Source organism: Calonectris borealis, chromosome 1 (genome assembly GCF_964195595.1).
Source record: "Calonectris borealis chromosome 1, bCalBor7.hap1.2, whole genome shotgun sequence".
Lineage (NCBI taxonomy): Eukaryota > Metazoa > Chordata > Aves > Procellariiformes > Procellariidae > Calonectris > Calonectris borealis.
Genome location: NC_134312.1, coordinates 69,025,590 through 69,049,409, shown reverse-complemented (window position 1 = coordinate 69,049,409; position 23,820 = coordinate 69,025,590). Strand labels below are relative to the sequence as shown.

The window sequence follows — 23,820 nt, the reverse complement described above, 5'->3', positions numbered from 1 at the left end:
CATTACTAAGATCCAGATCTGCTCTGCCTGGTGCCTTCATATGCTGACTACGGCATTTGCTGTACAGCCATGTGGAACCTTGAAGGCACTGTCTCTAGAGTGTCTGTCTGTGTAGAAATTGATTTTTTGTACGTTTTAAGGTCAGAAAGAACCTTTTCAACCCTCCCGTGTAACTCTTTGCACAGACTTGAGAACATCATCTGGAAATTTCCGCCCTTCAGGCCCAGAACCTCTGCTTGAAGAATGTTGTAACTTCAAAAAAGATGCTCAGTCTGGAGTAAAGATTGTAATAAATGATGAAACTATCCTACCCTGAGGTGAGTTATTCCTGTAATTACTTAATTGCTCACCCCGGGCTTTCAGCCTCTTCATCATACAATTTAACCTCTATTCCACGTTTCACAGTTTTATTCTCTTCTCTGTGTTTCCTCTGCCGCTTCTATTATCCCATTTAATGTGCGGCACCAATGTTGCACTCAGTAGCACATCCATAATATGTGCCTTAGTTTTACTTCCGTGCTTTGACAGCCAGTTTCCCCCTCCACATCCTTATGAGAAACCTAACGATCTAGCGTGGCTTTGCATTTTATGTTAAATAAGCCATTTGTAAAGGTGCGAAAGATGATTGGAATATACTCTAATAAATGGGTTAATCCATAGCCATAGAGTCAAGCTGTTCAACAGGCCACTCTAGTCATTTATAATCTTTCCGCTGCTGTATCTATAGTTATTTATAATTCATACTTCTCGTGACGATAATGAGCTTATATAGCATGCTCCTCATCCGAGTGTGCAGTTTGCTACTTGCTGCTATTCATCAAGTTCAGCCATTGGGCTCCTTTGATTCATTGGTCTCCAGACACAGATGAGGGGATGGCAATCTCAATTGAATGTTGCCCCAACAGAGAGGTTCGACTATTAATAAATAATCGCTCACATTAGGAGGCGATCAGTTAACTGGCAGAGTCCTTTTTTTCATGCCATTTTTGCTTCTCACTGCCCATTTTCTCTCCTCTCCTCTTGCCTGTGTGAGGTCCTCAGACATGGCTTGGAGGACGAGCACCTCTGCAGGACCTGTGCTGGATCCTCTCAAGGTCTCTGCCCGACCTCGTCGGTCCTCTGCAAACCTCAGCGCCAGGCAGTGGCACGGCAAAACCCGCTGGTGCCTGCAGGAGCCTGCCACGTGCCCCACGCTCTTGGTCTCAACCCCAGGTCCCCAGCAGGGAAGAGATGGTGCCAGGGTGACCTGCCAGCATCCTGCGGTGCAACAGGGAGACCTGATGGACAGAGAGCAAAGGTCGGGGGGGGGGGGGGGTCAGGGGTGTGGATACGACCATTTTAAAGCAGGCACGGCCTGACCTCCGGCTGGAGAAGCCGAGACCCGTCTTCAGGAATCAGAGTAATCCTGGGTGATTTTATCCCACACCACTTCCCTAAATCTGCGGCTGCTGCTGCTCGGCGAGGGGATTAAGGGGCTGGCGGGGATTATGTAGCTGCTGCAGCTCCCGGCGCGGAGCTCCCTCCCGGCGCGGCCACTCCTCGGGGCGCGGAGACACACCGCACCCACGGGTGCCTGCCAACGAGGCTCCCGGGTGGGTTTTTGGCCGCCCGCCTGGCGCCAGAGACCTGACGGCGCCCAGCAGCAGGAGCGACATCCCCAGGGCAGAGGCAGCCGGGGTCACCCCGGGGCTCGGCCCCACAGCTGCAGGGCACCTGGCCCAGCAGCATGGCGGGGGCCGTGCGGGACCCCCCCCGGGGCAGCAGGAAGGGCGGGGAGCCCCCGCATCCCGCCGGCCAGTCCCCTTGCTGATGGTTGGCACATGGAGGATGGGGCCCTGGGCCGTCCCGTGGATGATGCTCTGGCTCTTCTGCCTCCTGCCCTCCGCAAGGGCCCAGACAAAGATCCCGCTGGAGACGTAAGTGTTTCCCTCTCTCCGGCGTGGGGCGTTTCTGGCATGGAGTGGGCAATGCCGTGGGCACGGGCGGGCGGGTGGGAGTGCCTCCCCGGCGGTGGCAGGACTGCGGGTGCAGGCTCCTCCGGCAGGGCACGTCGCTGCAGGGGATGGCGTTTCTTACGATGGCTCCTGGGGGAGGACAGGGGCACGGGAGCCACAATTCCGTTCCCAGGTCTAGCGCTTTTTTCCCGTTTGTCAAGCAGAGCAATGATACGCATCTGCTTTAGTTAAGCACTTTGGTATCTATTAATGCTCTGCTTAATGCACTGGGCAGCAGAAGGCAAAACCAGTTTAAAGATACCGTTGCACCCTGCTGGTGCAACTTGTGGAGATTCAGCCATGGAGGCAATCATCAGCGGCCCCAGTTTAGCAGCTCCCCAGTTTAGCAGAGCGGTTGCAGCAGACGCTGCTGGTTTGCAGCCTGCCGGGGACATCCTGGGGATGCATAGCACTGGTCAGGATCTGGCCGTGGGAGGTGTTTGAGAGAAGATGCATCTCTTTGACACGCACAAGATCCACATCGTGCAGTGCAAGATTTGCACTGAAGCTGAAGCTCTGATCCCTTGCGCTGGTCTGGTACACTGACGGCTGAAAAAAGCCTTCGTGCGCACATACGCAGCCTGGGTAATACACATATGCATGTTTATTCATGTGTGCGGATGTTAGTGGGGGGAGGCTGAACAGAGGAAAGAGGCCACGGCACCTTTCTTGCTTGTTCCTGCTCCACCTTACTACAAAGGGCCTAATAGCCCTTCCTAGAACTCTGGAGCGTAGGAATGAAAAGCTGAGCTGCGATACAAAGCATAAACAGCCATGTTTTGTGCATGCGCTGCCTTTGGGTCCGGGTGCTAGTGCACATGCAGGGAATCTTGATGCGCCTTTTTGGATGTGGGTTTGCAGGGTGCCCACACCTGCGTGCGTGTTGGTGTGCACAAGCAGCTCCTCCGGCACGGTCGCTGCTGGAAAGCTCCCCGCCAGCAGTGCAGCCCGCCCCGGCAGCCCACCAGGAGGCTAACAGCTCTCAGCAAACCCAGTTTATAAAAACTTCACCTTGTTAAGTTGATTTAGGCAAGTTAAATCCTTTAAGGATTAAAAATGTCAGCACCGCCATTGGAAAAAGTTGTTGTGGAGCAGCTTCTCTGGAGCTGGGATAGGTCTGTCTGCGCAGGACAGCAGGTTGGTCTGGAGAGGAGACAACACTGCCATCCAGTTTCAGGATGAGATATGTCCGATAAACCGATCAAAGTCAGCTCAAGCCCTTTCCTGAGATTGAGAAAATCTTTTATATTCAAAAATTGCCAGTAAGACCCTTGCAGATGTGCTCACCAATACAGCCCACAAAATTACCAAGAGTCGTGCTGACTTTAACCAGGGGGGTCTCAGGAAACTTTGCCATCAATTTTATTCTTGGCTGATCTAGCCCTTCCTCAGCAAAGCGCTTTCACAAAAAGGATGCAGAAGTTACACAGAATAAAATCCAACTTCTGATAATTTCAAACTGTGCAAAATTGACTTTCCGTGCCCAGGGCAAATACTGCATGGAAATACCTTTTGGCCTTCAAATCTATGGCAATAAGAAGCCAGTCCGTCCTTTCTGCTGTTTTCACCACTGAATACAAGTGCAGGGATTACAGGCAGGCAACCTCTGACCAAATCCTTTTCTGATGTGTTTGGTTATAATGTGATAGCCCTTTAGTATTGAGAAAAGAGTTACGTCACTTTGCACAATTTGGAACTTATTCATGTACAAGAATAAAGAATAAACAATAGGAAAAGAGCTTTTCTCCCCTGGTATTGAAACCAGACCAACAGCTAAATTAATCCCTGGTGTTTCAAATCCACTCATGGATTCAACTAAAACACAAAAGTTGCCCTTTTCAAATGAAATTTGAGTAGAAGAACACATTGGCCGGAGGACCAAAGGGAGTAGATCAGCAGAAAACAGACCTGCTCCATAGATTACACAGGGACATTTTGGGGACACAAAACCAGAGGCTTTTAAACACCAGCTGGGTTCAATCACAGTTAAGTGACCCAAGGCTAAGTCGCCCTGTGCTGCTCCCCAAGTCGTGCCTGGCTTTGCGGCACCGCGCTCGGTTCGTCGCCAACTTATTCACATCTTTGCAAAGCTCACTCAGATTTAACTCCAGCAGTGCAAAAAATCTGCTCAGTCAATTATTAGCAACGAGTCTGGGGTGCAGGTTCAGCACGGAAACCACCTCCTCTTCCCTGCTGGCCACCGCTCTGCTCGTCAGCTGGCCATGGCACGGGCAGGAGTGCTTGCAGCTATGAGGATGGTGAGGATTTGGGGCTGGTTGCTCAGCCTTTGCTTCTTGGGGTGCTGGAAACATCCGGAAATGCTGGTGGAAGAGGTGAAGATCAATCTGGTATGGCCTTTTTCGGCTGCCCCTACCGTGTCTATACATCTGCTCCTGAGTTCACGGAGCCAGCAGCCTTAGATGAAATTTCTCTGCAACCTGATGAATTTTCGACTGACCTTTTCTCTCACTTGTTTATGAAAAAAATAAAGAAACCTATTTAAATTCAGCAGGCTACCCTTAATTCCCCAGTACTCTAAGGTCACTCCCTTCCCTGGCAAATAATTGTCTTTTAAATATGTAAATGCCAGCGTATTTCTGCCTCCTCATTTGCCTCGTTTTCAACTTCCATGAAATGCCACCATATATTTTTCATTACCACCCTTCAGTCCTGTCACACAGGGCTTCGGGACCTTTGTGCCCTCTTGTTCCTCTGTGCCCCCTAACTTTCCAACCAGCCCTCCAAAGCTGTCGGTCTCTGGCCCTCTCTCTGCTCCCCCCTGCCTTTGTGCCTCCTTCCTCCTCTCCTCCTCCTCGCGCCTTTTGCCTCTCCCAGGGCGAGTGGGTTTTGCAGCGTGATGCCTTGGAGAGTTGCTTTGAGATCAGCAGAAATATCAGCCCCTGAGCCGGAGGTGGCTCAGAAGTGGCTGTGGGGCTGCTGCCTCGGGCGGGCTGGGAGAGCCCTCCCCGGCTGAGCGTCCGACTCTGAGGGCACCCGCGTAGAAATCGTGAAATTACACAAATCCCGACCTTTTTATCCTGGAGTTCTGCTGTTACTGGAATTTTCAAGGTTCATATACTTAGGCTTCTTTTGCCACATCCTCAAAGGCTAAAAACCGAGCTTCTCTTTTCCTGTTTTTGTGAAAGTGGAGAATCCCAAGTCATGGTGGACTTCAGGACTTCACAAACAAGTAGATCCATGAGCAGCAGGGCTGGGTCTTCTATGAAACTGGGTCTGTGGCTGGCCTCTTTACTGACTGATCGTTGCTAAGCTGGTATTGTGGACCTTTTAATAGCATTTTTCTGCTGAAGTTGCCCAACCACACCCGCTCGTCAGAAATTAATATCACAGACTCTTCCACCCTGCTGGGTTGAAAAATGGTGAGGGCTGGAAGGGATAGGGGCACACGCATGGCCACAGACATGACACGAAACAGAAAGACCAGGATCACGTGCACCTCATTTTTTGGGGAGGAAAATGGGGTAAAAATAAACCTCCCTGCTAAAATTATTATCATCCCAAACGTCATGTTTAGGTTCTCTCTACAGTAAAAGGAGAGGAGACTGGAGAATATTAGTTAATACCAGCACAAAACATCTCATACATAAAAGTTATAAAACCAGCAGCAGCAGATGGGCATCAAGTTAAATGTTGATTCAGAGATCCTCATACCTCAGGGAATGCGTTAGTCACTACAACAAACAGGAAAGCATCCCATGGGGTCCCTGTTTCTGATTTCCTCTTTTATTCTAGGCTTGCTAGAATAACTCTGATATGGGGCAATAAATCCTGGTCTCCTAGCAAATACCCACATTCTTTTTTCTCTAAGAATGAAATGAAGAGATGAAAAGGCTGTCAAAATAAGATGCAGAGCACAATGTCAGGAAAAAAAAAAGGCGGGGGGGAAGAAGCCTTGTTCTTGTTGACTTCAGCTGATGCTAGATCACACTCAGTGATTAGAAATGAGCGCCTTATTGCCAATTAAGGAGTGATTAAAAAAGGCACCCACTCTCTCATTATACTCCTTTTATAGACAGTGGAGAGAAGTGCAGTTCAGAGCAGAAACATTATGTATGCTCCAAATCATCCCCTATAGCTGCCTATCTGTCTCTATTTGCAAGAGGGGAGCCTAAACAGGTTTTCCTAGGCTAAAGTTAGCTGTTGTGATTATTCCACTGTTGCTGCACTGGCTTTACTCCAGAGCTCATCTCTATGTTGGCATATAATTCTGTCACGAAAGTGGTGCAATGCACTGGGAAGTCAGGCCTGGAGGTTAAAATCTGCTTAGGACTGGAAGAAATCCACTGGAAGCCACAGGTAAGACTCTGCACCCCATAAAGAAGTAGTGTATTCTGGTAAGTGGAGAAGGCCGTTTATTCCATTAAATAAATCTCTCCTAAGTAAATCCTTGTTGAAGGAACTGCATGTAGGTGGAATTGCCTAATGTGAATCATGTAACAGATTTCTGATGAAGTGCTCTGTCAATTACGAGAGCCATCTATTTTGATTTGGATGGCTGAGTGTTCAGGCTGCTCTTCAACATCCGTATGTTCTCCATGTGGTATTGCTATCATCAGTTATTTACAGGATGGCACAAATGCGAGTACTGTTTTATGATGAGGTGCATAGTCTATTCTGGCATTATCAAGCTGTAGTATCTTCACTGAGAGCAGTGAATTCATCTGGCTCGTTAGTCTGCCCCACGCAGCTCTAGGAACTGACTCCAAAGGGTGAACCTTGACAACTTCTTTCAGGTCTGACACTTATTTCTCTTCAGCAGTCTTGACATTAGGTGTCTAGCCCTTCACCCCAGGCTCCATCTGCAATCAGTGAAGACAAATAGGTGTCTGCAGAGCTATTTATTTCACTTTACTAACAACAGAGGAAACCAGATGATATCTAAGACCAAATGTACAACTTTCGCACCTCTAAAGTTAGGCGAGACAAATTCCACCCTGAGTCAAAACGTAGTGACCGAGACCAGATATCCTGGGCAGAATGTCTAAGAGCAGCACTTGTCTCCTGCCTTACTGCTTGTCTGGCTAGCAATCTGGGGAGAAAGCACTGCCATTGTCACTATAGTGGCTTAAAGAAACATGGGGGTGGAGAGGGGAACGGGGTTCATACTCACGAAGGTGGAGTTTTCCCTGTCTTAAGAAGTAAGCAGTTCTGTTGACCTTGAATTATTAACACTGATTTTTTTTTTTCCTCTTTTTAGGGTGAAGTCTTGGGCAGATGCCTTTGGTGGGGAGCTGTACTCCATTGTGACTAAGTATTCAGGCTCTCTCCTGTTGCAGAAGGTAGGCAAGAGCTGCGGGGGTTCCCTTGGCTTCACATCATCTCCCCATGTAGCCCTCCAAGGTTTCCCCCTGGGGTGGAAGAAAGCAAAACACACAGATCTCCAGCTAACTTTCAAAACCATACAGGTTCATATCCATAAGCACAGACTGATGCCCTATGGCCATTCTCCATGAACTGGAGGGGGGATCCACCTAATGCCTTTCCTGCTTTCATTAGCCATGGCCAAATGCCACCTGAATTGTCTCATTTTTTAAAAATACTTTTTGACAGTGCTCTTCATGTTTCCCCTCTGATGATGACTTCATGCATTTCTGTACTGACCCTTCACTCCTCCCTTCCTAAGTGCATATCAGTCCCTCTCCTGCTCATCACTCACCTGCTCATCGTCAGCCCATCGTCCCCTCCTGCAGCTCTCCACCTGGCACTCTTGTTTATTTCTGCTTCCTCAGCTGTCTTCCTCCAGTCACTCATCAATTCTTTGAATTGTGCCTTTAAAACTCTGCTTTGGACAGGCTCTCTGAGGCAGGTGCCCTGGAAGCCATGATCTTCCAGAGGTGCAGAGCTCTGCCTCCTTCATGCTTGGCTCAGTCACCGAACAACAGGCGCTGCTGCGCTAAACTCTGCCGGCATTAAAAGGGGTTTTAAATAAATGTTCCCATTTGCCGCTGTAGAGAAGTGCCCTGTTACCTCTGATTCCTGAAGTCAGGGTGAACGGCTGCTCCTCTTTCAGGCTTAGTGAACTCTGCCCTGCAGCAGCAGGGCTGTATGGATCAGCACCTCCCAAGTGCTGGTGGCTCCTAAGGGGGATGCCATCCCCTCTCCACCTCATGTGGCTGTCCAGTTCCTTTTCTTTACTCTTTCTCTGATTCTTCTCTTCAACACAAGCCATACATTGCCTCTTAGGCCTTTTAGGTGTGTCATTTCTGTCTTCTGACTAGTAATAGCACCCACATCCCAGTGCAAAAAGGGATCTGGATATCATTTGACTTGCCTTGCCCTCGGTTTCCCTGTCCCCGCAGTGCTGCTTTCTGTCTGGAGGAAGGGAGCGTCTCCTGCAGCATCACCTTTGCTAGGCTTGGCCAAGAAAGGCCTTCAGCATCCATCACAAAGGTCTATACTGACCATCAGCTCTTCTTAGCAGGAATGTGCACCATGCAATAAAAAGTTGTCAGCGCTGGTATAGGTACTTCATGCCCTAATCATAAGGCAGCTGTGGTGTGATATCAATGCAGGCAAAAGTTTGGCTTTTAGCAGTTTTCATGATGCTTCTGCATTGCCTATTCTACTATGGGGTCCCCAGATGGTAGTGCCAGAGACAAAGTGACACGCTACAGCATCTCTGGTGGGTGCTGGAGCTCCAGTGGGCAGGAGATACAGATTGGGGTTATTTCATAGTCACGTATCTGTCTCTGATGCTGTATAGGTATTTGCTGTCCAACAGAAAGTCTGCAGATACCAGCTTTTTCTGGAAGATGCTAAGGGTGTCACTTTATTGTGTGAAGAAATACTGACTGCAGCCATTATGGCTTCTCCCTACTGCTTCAACACAGCCTGTGTTGCTTCTGTGGTTACTTCTACTAACAGATTAAGGGGGTTCACATTCCTTAAGGTCCAAAAATCAGTGGAACTAAGCAGAACAGGTCTTAGCTTGAAAATACTGGTGTTGCAAAAGTTAACAGTGGAGGCCAAGGACAGCACTGAGGTGGGTATGAAGATAGCTGTGCTGTGTTGGTCCTCTGGAGATGTTGCACTGGGTCATTTTACCTCCCTCTGTCCACACTATATGTTTTGACTCTTGGCATCTTGATCTATTTGGGGTAGGGCTTATATGAGACCTGTAGATGCTACTATAGTACCAATGACAGTCATGGCTACCAGATTGTGAACAAAAATTCACAACTCTATCAGCTTTTGGTGTAATTCACTGGAAGCAAAGAAAACTAATTTCTGATGAAAAAGAAGCCTGAATGTAACCAAATCCAGTCTAGCATTCCTGCCAAGGGGAGTCAAGGCAGAGCTGTATTTCCCTGGTGGTCTGACAGCCTTATAAAGTAATCACACTTGCCTGCCCCGGTTCACATCCACGTGGTTTTGTTCTTGGAGAGGGGAAGATGTCTGGTTTGCTCTTGCACATGTTGGGATGCAGCACAGACCGATTGTGCTTTGCACAGTCTCTGGACACCCCTAAGCAGGACACAGTGTCACCCGTGACTCAGAGGGGAAAATGTCCTTCAGTGAGCCACTGTCACCACTTCCAGCAGGGGGTACAGATGAGCTTGATCCAGCCTTGCGCTGTTAACACTTCAGCAAGGAGTCATCTCCTAAATGCATGTCCTGCCCTGCCCTAACTTTATTTAAGCAGTTTAAACAGCTCAGGTTTACCTTTCACCCCTCATGTCCCACTCCTTGAGCTCTTTCATTTCCCCTTATTTCCCTGGGACCAGGGAAGTAGGGGAGGACCAGCCAGCACCCACTTCTTCATTCCTTCTCTCATCCTCCATTTCTTTAGCAAGCATTGGGTCAAACACCTTCTCACAAATGAGCATCTCAAAGCAGGGACCATCCTGGAGGTCTCCCTCTGCATCGCTGCCTTACAGCGCTGCAGAAGGATGGCTTCAGGGGGCCGCAGACAAATCTTTTACTAATAACCAACATTTTTCTGCCCCATGAAATGCACCTTGGCAGACCCCGAATGGCTTTATGTAGATCACTGCGCCGGTCCAGATTGTGGGTAAGTCAGGCCTGGGGAGCCAAATGTACAAAGTCTGGAAATCCAAACACGTGTGTTCCCCAGGCACCTTCCCCTTTTTGGGCCATTGCCTCTTTTTCACATGAACTATTTGTCTGTGTGCATGAGTATACGCAGACCAGCAGAAGGGTGGGGAGCACAGCGTAGAGGCCCAGACAATTCTTTCCTCGGTGCTTGTTTAAGTCGATGGGCATTTTGCCTTTGAGGAAATAGAAACTGAGAGATAACAGCACCTTTCAAATTTGACTTCATATCTCCCTTGTGCTTAATAGGCTTGAAGTAACTAGCTTATTATCTCAACTGTTTTGAGAGCCAGTAACTTTTCAGTTACTGAATGTTTTGCATGTAAACCATCTCTTTAATATTTAGCATAAAGTTCCTTTTGTGGTTTTGAGTTTGTTTGGATTTCTTTGGGGTTTTTTGTGTGTTTCCCTCAGAAGAACCCAATATCATGTTGCAAACCCAAACTGTCAATTTCTTACCAGGCTTTATTGTTCCCAGAGACCTGGTGAACCAGTAGATATCTCTTGAATCCACAAAGGCAGGTTCTCACCCTGGATCAGAGAGCTTTGAGAAAGCCCCTAGGTCACTCTCTATCCCAAGCAGTCAAGATATCATCAAATTAAACCTCACTAGAAGTAGCAAAAGCTGAAGAGTGGCTTTGGTTTGATGGCTGAAGCATTCATTGTGTTCTCTTGACCATTATGCAGCAGAGGTCAAGATAAGCTTGCGCACTTGTCTGGCGTATCAACCTGGCTCAGAGATGATGGATCTGTATTAAAATGCTGGCCAGGGTCTAGGACAGCTGAGGGCAATACAGCTGGAGCAAAGAGGCAAAGTGAAAGGCTTAGTAAGAGGAGGGCAGTAGCATCTCCCAGAGCTAAGAAACAGAAAGCTTGAACCTGTGGCTTCTTAGGTCTGTTTGCCACAGTCCTGCTGCTGCAGTTGGCCAGGCAGTGACCAAAGGCTTGGGGCCACCAACTGCAGCCATGCTGGGAGGACATCATGGTGGTTCTGGTCTTCTCAGAGCTTGCCTCTGAGTGATAGAAACATCATCAGCATCAGCAGACCCAAAACTTAATTTTTCTTCTACTACATTAATGATGCATTATAAGCGTTTCTGAGAATTACCTCCTGCTTCCTTCTGTAGCTAAGGTGCCAATTGCCTTCCCCGGTGGATAGGGCTGAGAAAGGACAGCAGGGCTTGGCTCCAGCTATGTAATTACTCGAAAGCATTACAAATAACTACATGGCAAAGAACACACAAATTAAAGAAGTTCAGTCAAGACATTTTCCTGGGTGAAGATGAAAGGAATGTTTTTCACACTCTTAATATAGTTTCACTAGCAATGAGTAATGCAACACTGTGAACTTCAATGGGTTGAATTTCATGGAGGTGGGAACAAGAAAATATATTTGGTGACATATCTCTGTTCACAGATAAAACTTAGGATACTGAATCCTGGATCTTCCACTTCTAAATCACCACCCCCATCACTGCCAAAGGAGAATCTTAATGAATTGCTCCTGCTGTTTTAAGGGAATACTAAGTACTAGATGAATATGAAAGGATTTTCTAGATCAGAGTTAACTTTTTGGCCCCTTTTCGATGTCAGATCCTTTCAGCCAGTTCTCTCAAGCCTGTAGCTCATTCCTGTTCTGTAAATTATAATGATCTGATAACCTGAACCCTAAACTCAGGTTGTGCAGGTTACACAACCTTCTCAGCTACAAGTACCTGTGTTGACATTTTCTGCATACTTTCAGCCATGGTGTTTGGTAACAGTATTGAAATCACAGGTACTACTCTGTTGCCCACCTTTGGGAACTCTTGCAGTGAATGTTCATTAATAGCAGGAGATTTTAGTGGCAGGAATACAGATACAAAATGGTTTGCTGGATCATTTGTAGGAAAAAAGCTCAAAGGGGATCTGAGCTCAAACCTGGTGTATTCCCCGCAGCCAACTGAATCTTTGCAGAAAGTTGTTTTTTTGGTTGGTTTTTTTTTGTCTTCCCAGCCCTGGCTAGTTCCCAGGGCTGAGACATGTGTACGTACGAGCAGATTGCTCGTGATTACTTTTACCCTAATAACATCTACTTGTCAATGTGTCAAAAGCACATTAAAAAATAATTGAGAGGTAAAGAGCCCTGTTCTTTTTAATTCAAGATATGACCCAAGGTAACCGATGGCAGGTCACTTTGTAAAGCTTGCCCGTGCTGGTGTGGTCCCCCCCTTCGCTAGCTTTCCCAGGAGAGATTACCCTCCTCCCCCCGAGGAGGGCCTGATTAAAGCCTAGCCTGGCAGAGATCACTTCCCTCCTGACAAAACCATGACATGGAGCTAAATGGGACAGGCACCAGCTGGGATGTGTGCTGCGGTCTCGTCAGCAGCCAGGGACCTCACTCGGGGGGTTGTTGTTGCACATCCCTCTTTCAGCAGCATGGTTACGCTAATCTTCGTGCTCAACCCGACCTCCTCCTCCTCCCCTGCCCGTCCCAGCTACCCAGCCGCAGCAGAGGGGATGCGAGGCCTGGCGTTTTTAATCCAGTAAAACCCCTGCTGTTAATCATGCCGGGCAGAGCGAGCAGCCTCCCCGCCATGCCTGCTGCAGGCTGGATGCTGCTGCTATTTCTGCCTGACCTCCTCAGCCTGCCCCATCCTCAAGGCATTTCTTACTCCACCCGTGCTCAGCCGCCCTCCCAGATAGTCAATCAGCTTCTTGAACAGTCGCTCACCCTAAAGACATGCAAAGACCTTCCCACTCCCCCCCAATACTTTCTTCTAATTCAAAAGTGCCACTAAAGTCCCTGCCATCCCCTTCCCTTTTTGCGCCTCATTTTGTACCAGTGCAAGAAGTCCAGCCCTGGCTGAGATTGCTGCTATGGTGCTAATGCAACATGAAGATGGAAGGGATGTATGAGAGAGAAATTATGATGAGGGACCAAGAAAATTCAATCTGTTGCCTTCGCCCTTCCACAAAACACTCTCATTGCTGAGGAGATAAGGCTCTGTCTTTTCTGAAATAGGTTAATCACATTGCGTCCTTTTGCAGGTTTTTTTTTTTTACTCTTTCTTTCTGCCTATCTCTGTTAGCTTTGGGATTTTTTGAAAAGGAGAAATAAAGGCCATTGTATCCGGTTTTGAAAGGATGGATTTAGGGAGGCAGATTACAGTTACTCAGTTTGGGAGTACTCTCAGGTTTTTAATGCCTAGATTATATGAAACATGACCAGAAGAAACTGGTTATCTCCAAAGCCGTCAGACCCAGATCCTCCTCATTATAGCATCTCTCCCAGTGGAGGCAGCACTAAGTGGCCATGCTCGTAATTCCTAGTTTCTGAGAATCGCCTCTGCACTGCTCTTGGCCCAAAGCATGCTCGTGCGTGCTGAGTAAGTAGCACCGTAACTGTCTTGCTGACCTTGCCTTGGCAGTCTCCCACCTAAGCACCACCCTTCTTGCTGCGGACCTGACAAGTTACCCTACAGATACGATGGTGCTGTGGGAGGACAGGACATGCACTAGCATGACATCTCTCCCACTAGTGCCCCAGAGCACGTACGACATAGGAGGCAATGTAATGACAGTATACAGCTCTATTCCCCTGCCCGTCCCTCTATCTTAAGTAAATTTCAGGTATGTGATGCATATAATGCCATTATGGATGTAAGCACAATGTCTATTTTAGGTTTTCAAAAGTCGGCCTTCTGCTTCTCTCCCTTATTTTCAGGCACCAATAGCTCCCGGTACATTGCTGCTTTCAACAGCCACAAACTCACAATTAGATCAGTTGCTTTTACTTAATCAAAATGCTTCGTGTTATGGCCAGTGATCTGCACGTGCCCAAATTATGGGGTGAAAAGGGAGGAAAGGCAAAGATGGGAGAAAGTGGTAAATCAGACCAGTTCTTTCACACATCTTTCTTCACCAATGACAAAATCCAGCTAACAATAATAGATTCACCCGTCTCCTTATGAGCCTCCTGCTCAGCAGGATTTTCTGCTTTCCCTTGGGTAGAAGTACAAAGATGTGGAGCCAACTCTGAAGATCGAAGAGGTGGACGGCGTGGAGCTGGTGAAGAAATTCTCGGAGCAGATGGAAAGCATGCTCCGCAGGAAGGTTGAAGCCGTTGAGGTACGACCACGGGGGCTATGGGAAGCCGTCAGCCCCAGAGCAGTAGACGCAGGCCTCCCGCCTGTACCAGGAGCGTGTGGGCGCAGAGGTTGCATGAGGACTTCCTTGCCTAACCAAATGCCTGCTGGTGCAGCTGGCTCACTCTGAGCTTTAAGTAGACACTGGTGGGAGGATGTAGGCGTTCAGACAAGGGAATGCTGGCTTCTCCTTCAGCCCAAAGTAGGAAATAAGATAAAAACAAAGTCTAGGAATAAATATGAGGGAACGAACACTCTTTTAGGAGAAAAGCGGTTTGATTCTATAGCTGTTTAAAGAGAAAAAACCTCTCGCAAGTGAAAATAAAGCTCATCCTTGCATAATGCTCTCTGGTAGCTTGTTTCAGCTGTGTGTGTGGCTCAAGGGAAATTCCTGCAGCCCCTGAACATGACCTGCAAGGAAGGTGCTTGGATTTCAAGCTGTGTACATGGGGAAGTGTGGAGAAGGTGGCAAGGGGTCTTTAGCTGTTGCTGTGTTGGACATTAGAGCAGGTAGTCATTATGGCCCCTCTTACTTCTTGCATCTAAGGATCTATCATATTCCCTTATATTTACCCACTATGAAAAGCATATTTCTGTAGTCACAGAGCCTTGACTGTTTAAGGCGTCTAATGTGGAAAAGTCATCCAGAAACACATCATTTGAATCTCAAAGTGAAATATGGGCATATTTAGACCCAGAGCTTTGGCCCAGAACATTAAATTCATAGCCAGACTTTTTCCAATGTTTGGATTGCCTTATCCTTTGTTAAAGAGCAAAAAGTAGTTTTGCTGAGACTGTCGCTAAAAACATGTACATGTTTAGCTGTATTCCTTCCCAGTCTGTACCAATTGAGAATTAGTGCCCTGAAGCATCATATTGGAGAATACTAGTTGATTATATTTCCTTCCATAAATGGTAGGAGCTTATAAATGGCCACAGCATCGCTGAGCCCTTTACGAAATCAAGTCATGGTTTTTGTCTCGGTAACAATACCAGACTGAGACTCCCACAAGGCCTTTTCCTTTGACGAGATACTGACATCAGGCTGGGTCTGAAATGCCTTTCCCATGGCTTTTTGGAAGGGTTCACGGAAAATGAAATTAAATCTCTGGCTGTTGTTTCTCTAAATGGACATGTTTCTGTTTGTATATGTCCTGTGATATCTGAGATTGCTCAAGGGTTTAGTAAGGACTCTGGAGTGAGTAGGTGTGAATACACTTGGCAATAAATAGCTGTGAATATACCTTCCAAGCTGTAAAGTTGCGGCACAGAATGACAGGTCAGCAGAAAAGGAGGGAAAGAAGGAAGTTTATAGCCCCATGACTCTCTGTTGTGGTGAAGGAGGCAGTCGTGTGTCTTTTCACTAACTGTGTGAATGGCTGATAGAGCTGGAGGAGCTTCTGGAGGGCTTTCCACAGTACCCCCTCATCTTTCTTTCTGTGTGCTTGCATTAGAGGTTGGTGGAAGCAGCAGAAGACGCAGATCTGAACCATGAGTACAACTCCTCACTGGAGGTAAGTTTATCCTGGTCAGTGACAAAATATGACACGCATCCTCAGAGAGACTAGCCAAAAGGCAGGCCTAGCAGCACCCAGCAACCTCAGGTTCCTGGACAGGCTAGGAATTTCCCTGTCTTCAGGACACTCAGCTTGTCTAGAAACTAGAGTGCGTAGGAGACTCCCTTGGCAGATCCCAAACCTACGAACACCAAGGAGATTAGTCCCCTTGGCTCCGGGAGGGGAAGAATTTGGGAAGACATTGGGTTGCGTGATGTTATGGGCATTACATTTACTGCACACCAACGTTGTTGTTATGATGTGACGCGTTAGTCCAAATTAGCTGGCGCTTTGTGGGTTACTTGACTGGAAAACGAGCTAAAAATTGAGTGTGTATGAGCCATGAGGAGGATGCACTTACAAATACCCACAGCAAACCGTTAATCCCAATGAGCTGAGTTTCTCACCATCTTTCTCAACAGCTCCCATCATCTTTTCTCTACCCTGCAGACACCCACTTGTGTCCCGTTAGGTGAAAGTTTCGTGCTCTCCAAGCAATTTGGATAATTGGCTTTCTGTTAATAACTGTTTGTTGTAGACAAGCTATGGGATTATTGCTGGTGAAAGGAACTGGAGTGAAAACTCTGATGAAGAAAGTCCACTGTCCACAGTACAAGCACAGAGCACTTAGCAGAAGTACAGGCTACCCCTTCAAGCACCTCTCCATGCTGGGAAAGCGTGGGAATGAAAATGCTTCTTGAAGTCCAGCGAGCTACCAATTTTACCTTTCCTACCTCTTTACATTAGAATCACATTACAGTCATGCTAGCTGGGTCAGCGGCATTCACAGTAAGGGTCATGGGTGAGTTGAGGTACATGACTCCGTATTCGCACACACAATTTGCACCCCCTGAGTACTGTTAGTGCTTGAACATAAATCCTTAAATAACCTCTGCCCTCAGATAAAGTCAACAAAAACATCTTAAAAACATTTGTTATCCAAGGGTGAAGAGTGTCCTGAAGATACTAAAGTGACTGTAGATGCTAAATCCCCAGTCTTTTCCCCCTTCACAGGGGGAAAACTGCGTTGTCTTTGAGCACCTTTTGCTCTATCCTTTGCTCTTGACGAGTGCCTGCTGCTTGGAGTAACACAGTGAGGGGATAATCCTGGCTGGATGTACATCAGGAGTTAACCCTAGTAAATGACAGCTGTAGGGACAGGGCAAGTAAGGTCAGCATCGGCATGCCCTGTAGCAAACCTGGGAGCCAGACCCAGTGAGACACTCCACCTCTCTGGCTAGTCACTTAAATACCTCCGAGGGACCACAGGAGTCTGCCACTGTGTCCCTTTGCTCTCAGGTGGCTCTTCTGCTGCCGGTTAGGATCGCGCTTTCAGTCGTGTGGGCTCCTAACAATAAGAAACTGGGCAGAAACTATCATTTGGGCAGCTTGACACTTTTCAGTTGGTAATGGCTCCTGTTTGCTGCTCTTCTTGATCCTATTTGAAGCCCAAATTCTCCAGATGTCTCTTTTTTGTGTTTTAAAGAGTGTTTTTTTCAGGCTGTACTGGTAATAGTCTGTCTGATTCTCTCTTCTTGCCTTTCTCTTTTCGATTGTCTTCATCAACAGTTTGATTACTACAATTCTGTCCTGATTAATGAGAAGGATGAAAATGACAATTATGTGGAGCTTGGAGACGAATTCATTTTGGAGCCAAATGAGCATTTCAATAACCTGCTGGTGAACACAACATATAGTGATATCCAGCTCCCCACCAACGTTTACAACAAAGGTAATGGCCTCTACTGGCCTCTACTTTCTCACTACCAGTAGATTGCTGTGGAAACTACCAGTAATAATACTGAAAGAAAGGATGGGAAAAGAAAAAAACTGACAGTAAAGAAAATAGGGCTGGAAAGGTACTGTCCCAAGGCTTGGTCATGTCTGTGCTTTATTCTGTCACTGTGACAGGGCTTAGGTATAATCTGGTCTTGGAAGACTTCTAATGATGGACCATCCTCCATCTTAGGCAGGCAATATCGTCTCCTAGGGTTCATCTACCCAACCAAAGATGCTGTGAAACAACTGTGATGTGAATTTATTGGCAATTGTTACTCTGTACAAAGGGTCAGATCTATCAAAGTTTTTAGGTGTCAAGGATCTCATTGATTTCAGCTGAGAATTTAGACCCCAAGTACCTTTGTGTTATGAGGCACTAACACCTCACGGGGACACTCTTAACTCCCAGTGAGCATATCCATATGGGACTGGGGGGTAATTCACAACTGCTACTGGCACATGACTGTTCTGGCCTATTTTCCATTCCCAGCAAGCCTTTGGCTCTTTGGCAGCTGCAGGAGCCCAGGGAGGCACCAAGACTCACATGGCCTCATCTGTGCCCAGGCTATGTCCTCTCCCCCTGCACATTCACACCACTCCAGCTACGCACCAGAAACTGGTCCATCTCCAGGCCGGTCATCACACTGCCAAATTTGCAAGCTGAGACACCAGTTGCGATTGTCCTAAGTTTATTGCTCTTTTTGGCCAACATTCGAAGCTGCCTGAACTGGCTCCTTCCCTGCCTCCCCATCAGCTCTTCCCCTTGCATATGTTTTGGCAAGGAAAAAAAGTGCCATTACTTCTCTCATAGATGGAGCTCATTTACAATCTTCAGGACCAGACGAGGCAGGCGCTGGTGATTGTGCTCACAACTGCTACGTTATTTAGAGGGACAATAGAGGGAATTCTATTTCTCCCATGATTTTAAATTAATTCCATCTGGTCTGACAGCCCCAGACACTACAATCTTGCTCACAATAGAGCCACCAGCAGAGCTGGCTGTGGGTAGCTACAGCAGAGCTCCACAAAGTAGGCTGCTGCCTACAGCAGCAAACAGAAAGAGGTGGCCAAATGGCCACTGTCAGAGGCAACAGAGAGGCACTGCCCAGCTAGCTGATCTCTTGCCTGTACAGCTTGACACAAACCATCCAGCTGCTCTGGCTATGGCTGGAGGATGAGCAGGAGATGGAGGAGGAGGAGGAGGAAGGCTGCTTCCATGCCCAGGGAGTGCCTGGCAGTACTCACTCCCTCTCTTGCAAACAGCAGCAAGCCTGGCTCTCCACAGCTCTTCTGGCTCCCTTCCTGCATGAGTTACTTTGGTCTCCTTGCTGGGGAGTCATAGTTCAATTTTTCCCCTATTTTGACCAAAACCGCCTTTAGTAAAGTGACTAAACAGGAAGTGGTAGGTCAAAGCCCCATCCCTTTCAACATTAATACAGTTAATCCTACAATGACCAGTTTCTTATAATTCCCTGTTTCTATTGCTGCTGCTCTGTTTGGTCTCCTGAGGCAATGAGTCAACACAGACACCAAATATACACTGCCTCTTACGAGTTCTTGCGAGTCTGCAACTTCCTATTGATTCTGATGAGATCAGGGGCAAAGGAGGACAGCTCAGGCTTTGTGAAAGAAAGAGCAGGCAAAGAAGAAAAGAAAGAATTGTTGGGGAAAAGAGGAGAGGGAGAGAGAAACGGCATGTAAATCCTAGAGCTCCTCTGTCTTAGGTAATCATATCTAGCATAAATTTAAACACCACTCTTTGTGGAAAGGCTGTTCCACTTAGTGGTGCATCAGGCAGTTGCCTTACAATAGCCACAGTCCCCTCTTAGGGAGCAGCTGGGTCCTGCCTGCGTGGCGTGCCAGTTGTGCTCAGCACAGTGCTGGTTTTCCTGGGTCTCTCGGAGCCCTCTTCCAACAGACGTAACACCCAAGGGCAAACAAGGCTGGAAAAAGAAATGGGGATAATAGCGTATGACCAAGCTGAGGTCACCAGTAGTGGCCAGTGGTGACCTGCCCTCCAGGATTTACTCGAATGATACATCCAATTCCCTGCCCAATGTCAAAGCTTTGGATAAGGCTGCATTCCTCCTGGGGTTGCCTTTGTTCCCATCCCCCTCCTCCACCCAGGGTGGTGGGTGTCCTCCCTTCTTTTGCACACTTTTTTTCCCCACTTTTCTATTCTTTCCCCCACAGACCCTGACATCCTGAACGGCGTTTACATGTCAGAAGCCTTGAATCCTATTTTTGTGGACAACTTTGAAAGGGATCCCACACTGACCTGGCAGTACTTTGGCAGCTCCACTGGATTCTTCAGGCTCTACCCAGGTAAAAGAGCAGAGATCGGCTTCGCTCTTTCAGCGTAATGCAATCGTCTTGCAGGACAGCGTCCGTGCCATGGAAGAGCCCAATCTGGGAAGGTTGGGGACAGCGTGGCCCCATGAAGGGCAGGGTGCAGTGAGCAAAATACTCAGTGCGTGGGCTGCTGCCGCTCAGGCTGAAGGAATAGTGTCCACGGCAGGCATAAAGCCCTTTTTCTCACGTGGACCAACCCCCAGGCATGTTGCCCTTGCAACCCCAGAGGAGTCTGCTTGCAGGGGTGTGCCTCGGGCAGGCTGCCCTCCAAAAAGCTCACAAAACACCATGGCAGGACCTGCAAATCTCGCAGGTGGGGTGAGGAGGCTGCAGGAGGGTTCCCTGCCGCGTGCTCCCCTGTGCCTTTTAGTGGCGGCCACAGCCTCTCTCCATCTCCAAGGCCACACATGGCAGATGCAGCTGGTCGGCCTGACTTGTTATCCACTCACCACCTGCGAGCAGCACGTAGGGACACGGTGCAAGAGGGAGGCCCCGTGCTCGGAGGAAGCCACGAGATCCTCCGCAGCTGTAGTTTGGCCTGGTGGCCCCTTCATCAGATGGCTGCATGCCCTTCTTCTGTGACCTGTCACGTGTTGTGGAAGGGGAAAGCAGAGATGACTGTGAACAGAGCCTCTAGCAGGGAATCTGGGACACATCCCTGACACTGCTGCTGCTTTTTTATGCTCGCAACCACCCTTCGGGAGAAAAAGATGTTGCTGAGAACTACAACAAAGTGGCAGAAAGTTCAAAGTAAGTGCAATTGCTCCCTAAATTCGAACAGACTATGCCTAGGTACATTTTTTAATAGGAATTTAATAAACAGTTTACTGAGAACAGCTGAAGACCATGCAGCTCTGCTTGTATTTCTGCAGAATGGCCAGACTTGCGTGCCCCCCCGGGGTAGCCAGGTCTCAGCAGTGAGCAGCAGAAGTGTGGGTGCCTGGGGAGTGGGGAGCAGATGCCGGCCTGTCTGTGTGTGTTGATTGCTTCTTTTGCTGCTCCCTTCAGGAATAAAGTGGTTACCAGATGAGAACGGAGTCATCTCCTTCGACTGCAGGAATCGTGGCTGGTAAGAGTTTTGGAGTGACTTGGCCAAAGCACCTTTCAGTCCTCCTCTCTCCCTCTTTTCCAAGGTGACACCTTGGTGAGTTGCTGATCAGCAGTTACTGCCCGTGCTGCTCCTGCAAGAGATGAGGGGTACCTAAACGAAGGCAATAGCAAGTTAGGAAGCCTTACCGCCTGTCAGCGCCAGCTTTCCGTATGGCATCTAACACGTGCCATGTGGAAATCGCCACCAGTGTATCCTTCCTCTGTCTCATCCTCCTTACAATTCTGTGACCGGAGGGACGGGGCTGCTCAGACCCCAGAAATGCGGGGCATTTACTCAGTCTGCTCAGCATGGCTAAAGGAGACTTTAGCAATTGCCACTCTCAGCTGAACCTGGACGTACACCTGCAGCAGGCCCAGCACTTGCCAATGCAAGAAGCGAGATGCTGGGGCCGGTGGGAGAGGCAGGTTGGTAGGAAGGGACCCACCGGATGCCCAGCCTGACCCTGCTGGTTACGCTGCAGCTGGCATCATGTGACAGCAGCACACCCAGCGATCCTCCTCCCCGTACGCTCACCCTGCTTCCTTGTATTCTTCTTTTTATAAAGGTACATCCAAGCGGCCACCTCTCCCAAGGACATTGTCATCATTGTGGACGTCAGTGGGAGCATGAAGGGCCTGCGAATGACCATTGCCAAACACACCATCATCACCATTCTAGATACTCTGGGAGAAAATGACTTTGTCAACATCATTGCAGTAAGTATGTCCCATTTCCAGTGCTGAGTTGTCTTCCTTGTGCCTCATATCAACCCTTCAGTCCCCTTAGCAAACTACAGGCATTACAGAGGTGTAACTACAACACTTAGTACCTATGTTGGATGAGGGATTAAAACCGATTGCCCTTGGGAAGTCAGCTTCATGTGGTCAGCAGGGTGGCCGCTAAGTCATCTCACCTTGCTCTATGGAGGATGTCAGCTGCGTCTTTTTGCTTGCTTAGGGATGTGACTGCAACAGATAACAAAGTGCTGTAGAGAGACACCTGAGCTAACAGGGACCTGAGCTAAATTCACCTAGCATAGCATAGCATAATACTGTCTTTGGGTCCAGTAGCAGTATAATCCTCAGGATAATGTTTCCAGGCTAGAAAATTACCACCATATGCCTTTTTGTGCACCGGCTGCCTGCAAGGCTGCAATCCAGTTCAGAGTCAATCTCCACAGGCCTGCATGGAGTTTGGTCAGGTTGCCTCGGTGTAACTCTCTCCCTTTTTAAGCCCTGGCCAGGATGAGGATGGGCCTGTTACCTACAGAGAACCAGCACCACTGACCACAGAAAGCAAAACTTTTCCATGATCCACACCAAGACTGGGGGCTTTGGTGCCAGGTTAAAGGCAAATGGCTGTTCACTTCCTAATTTTCAAAGCCAATTCAAGCACCATCTCTTTCCCCAGGCTCCTTTCTAGAAAAGTTTGCCAGGGCACACTCACTGAGATATAAATTCTCTTTTTGTTGATAGCTTCTTATTGTGTAAGATAGATAGAAACTCTGGTGGTGACAGCTCTGTCTTTATATGGCTGGATAGAATGGAAGAATGAACAGTGTTGGCAGAAAAATGGAGGGAAGTCATTAAGGAGTTTGAAATATCATCTATTCTTCAAAAACAATCCCATATAATACATATTCCTTTACTGTAGTCACACCAAGAACCTACTGGCTCAGCCACATTATAGCCTGACGTAAGCTCCTATTGACCAGCTGAGCATCAGTAGCCTCTTAGCCATGCTCTTATGATATGCTCTTCTGAACCTTGCAGGAAAAGTTTTACACTGGCATGTTTTACCTCACATGTATCAGGCTAGAAGCACACACCCCACTAATTATCACCGTTCGGTGGATGTGTGGTAATTTGATATGTTATCGTTCAGCCATGCACCAGAGGCATCAGACATGAGGCTACAAAACCACTTGCAAGGTTCAGCTGGCAACTGGGGACTCACAAAATCTCCAGAAGTCAAAAATACGTGCAAATAGTGCTAGAAGCAAGGCCCGGGGCACAAGCTAATAGTGTGGGGAGAAAATCTCTGCAGTGTGAGTGAAAACAAAGTAACTTTGTGTGTGTAGATATGCCCAGAAAGAACTCAGCAAAACACCATAATTAACACATTATTTAAACAAATATGAGATTTATCAAAATTATAATTTGCCATGATGACTACAAATAATTCTTAAGTGAAATATGTATAAAATGGCATAAGGCTCCATACTGTTTTCTGAACATCCACCTAGGATGTGAACCCATTTTGTGAATTTTCTCCCATTACAAACCCTTTCTTTTCATTTTCTCTTTGCAGTACAATGATTATGTTCATTTTATCGAACCCTGTTTTAAGGGTATCCTGGTCCAAGCAGACAGAGATAACAGAGAGGTGAGTACCAGGTTCCTATCGATGTTATTCAGGTAGCTCTCTTAACGTAAGCAGTACATGGGGTTAAGATGCTGTGACATGAAAGTCCAGGGATAAGAAACAACCATCTCCCAGAAGCGTGTGGTTTGCATTTCAGAAACAAGCACCAGGTCAGTGGTGTGTGCTGGCTCCGCGGTTCACCTTACACGAAGATGTTGTAACATGGGGTCAGCTGGCTAACTAAACAGCAGCAACCAGCTCCCCTGTGTCACAACAGACTCGGCACCACCGCTGCCAGAGACACGAGTGGACCTGGCCTAGACTGCTGTGGAAAAACAGCGTGCAGAGGGCAAAGGTTCTCCATCTTTGAAACTCCACATCCTCAGCCCTCAGAAAGGAGAAAAATCAGCCCTTTCCTGGTGAATACGTTCTCAGCTTGGCCTGATGCTTCACCAGGGTGGACTGCCAGCAAGCTTTCTCCGATG

General features: G+C 47.8%; 1 protein-coding gene across 1 annotated transcript in view; it reads left to right on the top strand.

Annotated features, from left to right (window-relative positions):
* The first annotated feature begins 1,809 nt into the window (after positions 1-1,809).
* CACNA2D4 (calcium voltage-gated channel auxiliary subunit alpha2delta 4) overlaps positions 1,810-23,820 on the top strand; it is a 133,232-nt gene continuing 111,221 nt past the window's right edge. Inside the window, exons 1-9 of the mRNA XM_075159404.1 lie at positions 1,810-1,916; positions 7,213-7,294; positions 14,061-14,177; positions 15,649-15,708; positions 17,320-17,482; positions 19,723-19,854; positions 20,890-20,950; positions 21,537-21,687; positions 23,282-23,356. Of these exons, the coding sequence (XP_075015505.1) occupies positions 1,810-1,916; positions 7,213-7,294; positions 14,061-14,177; positions 15,649-15,708; positions 17,320-17,482; positions 19,723-19,854; positions 20,890-20,950; positions 21,537-21,687; positions 23,282-23,356 (948 nt within the window). The remainder of the gene's footprint in view (positions 1,917-7,212; positions 7,295-14,060; positions 14,178-15,648; positions 15,709-17,319; positions 17,483-19,722; positions 19,855-20,889; positions 20,951-21,536; positions 21,688-23,281; positions 23,357-23,820) is intronic.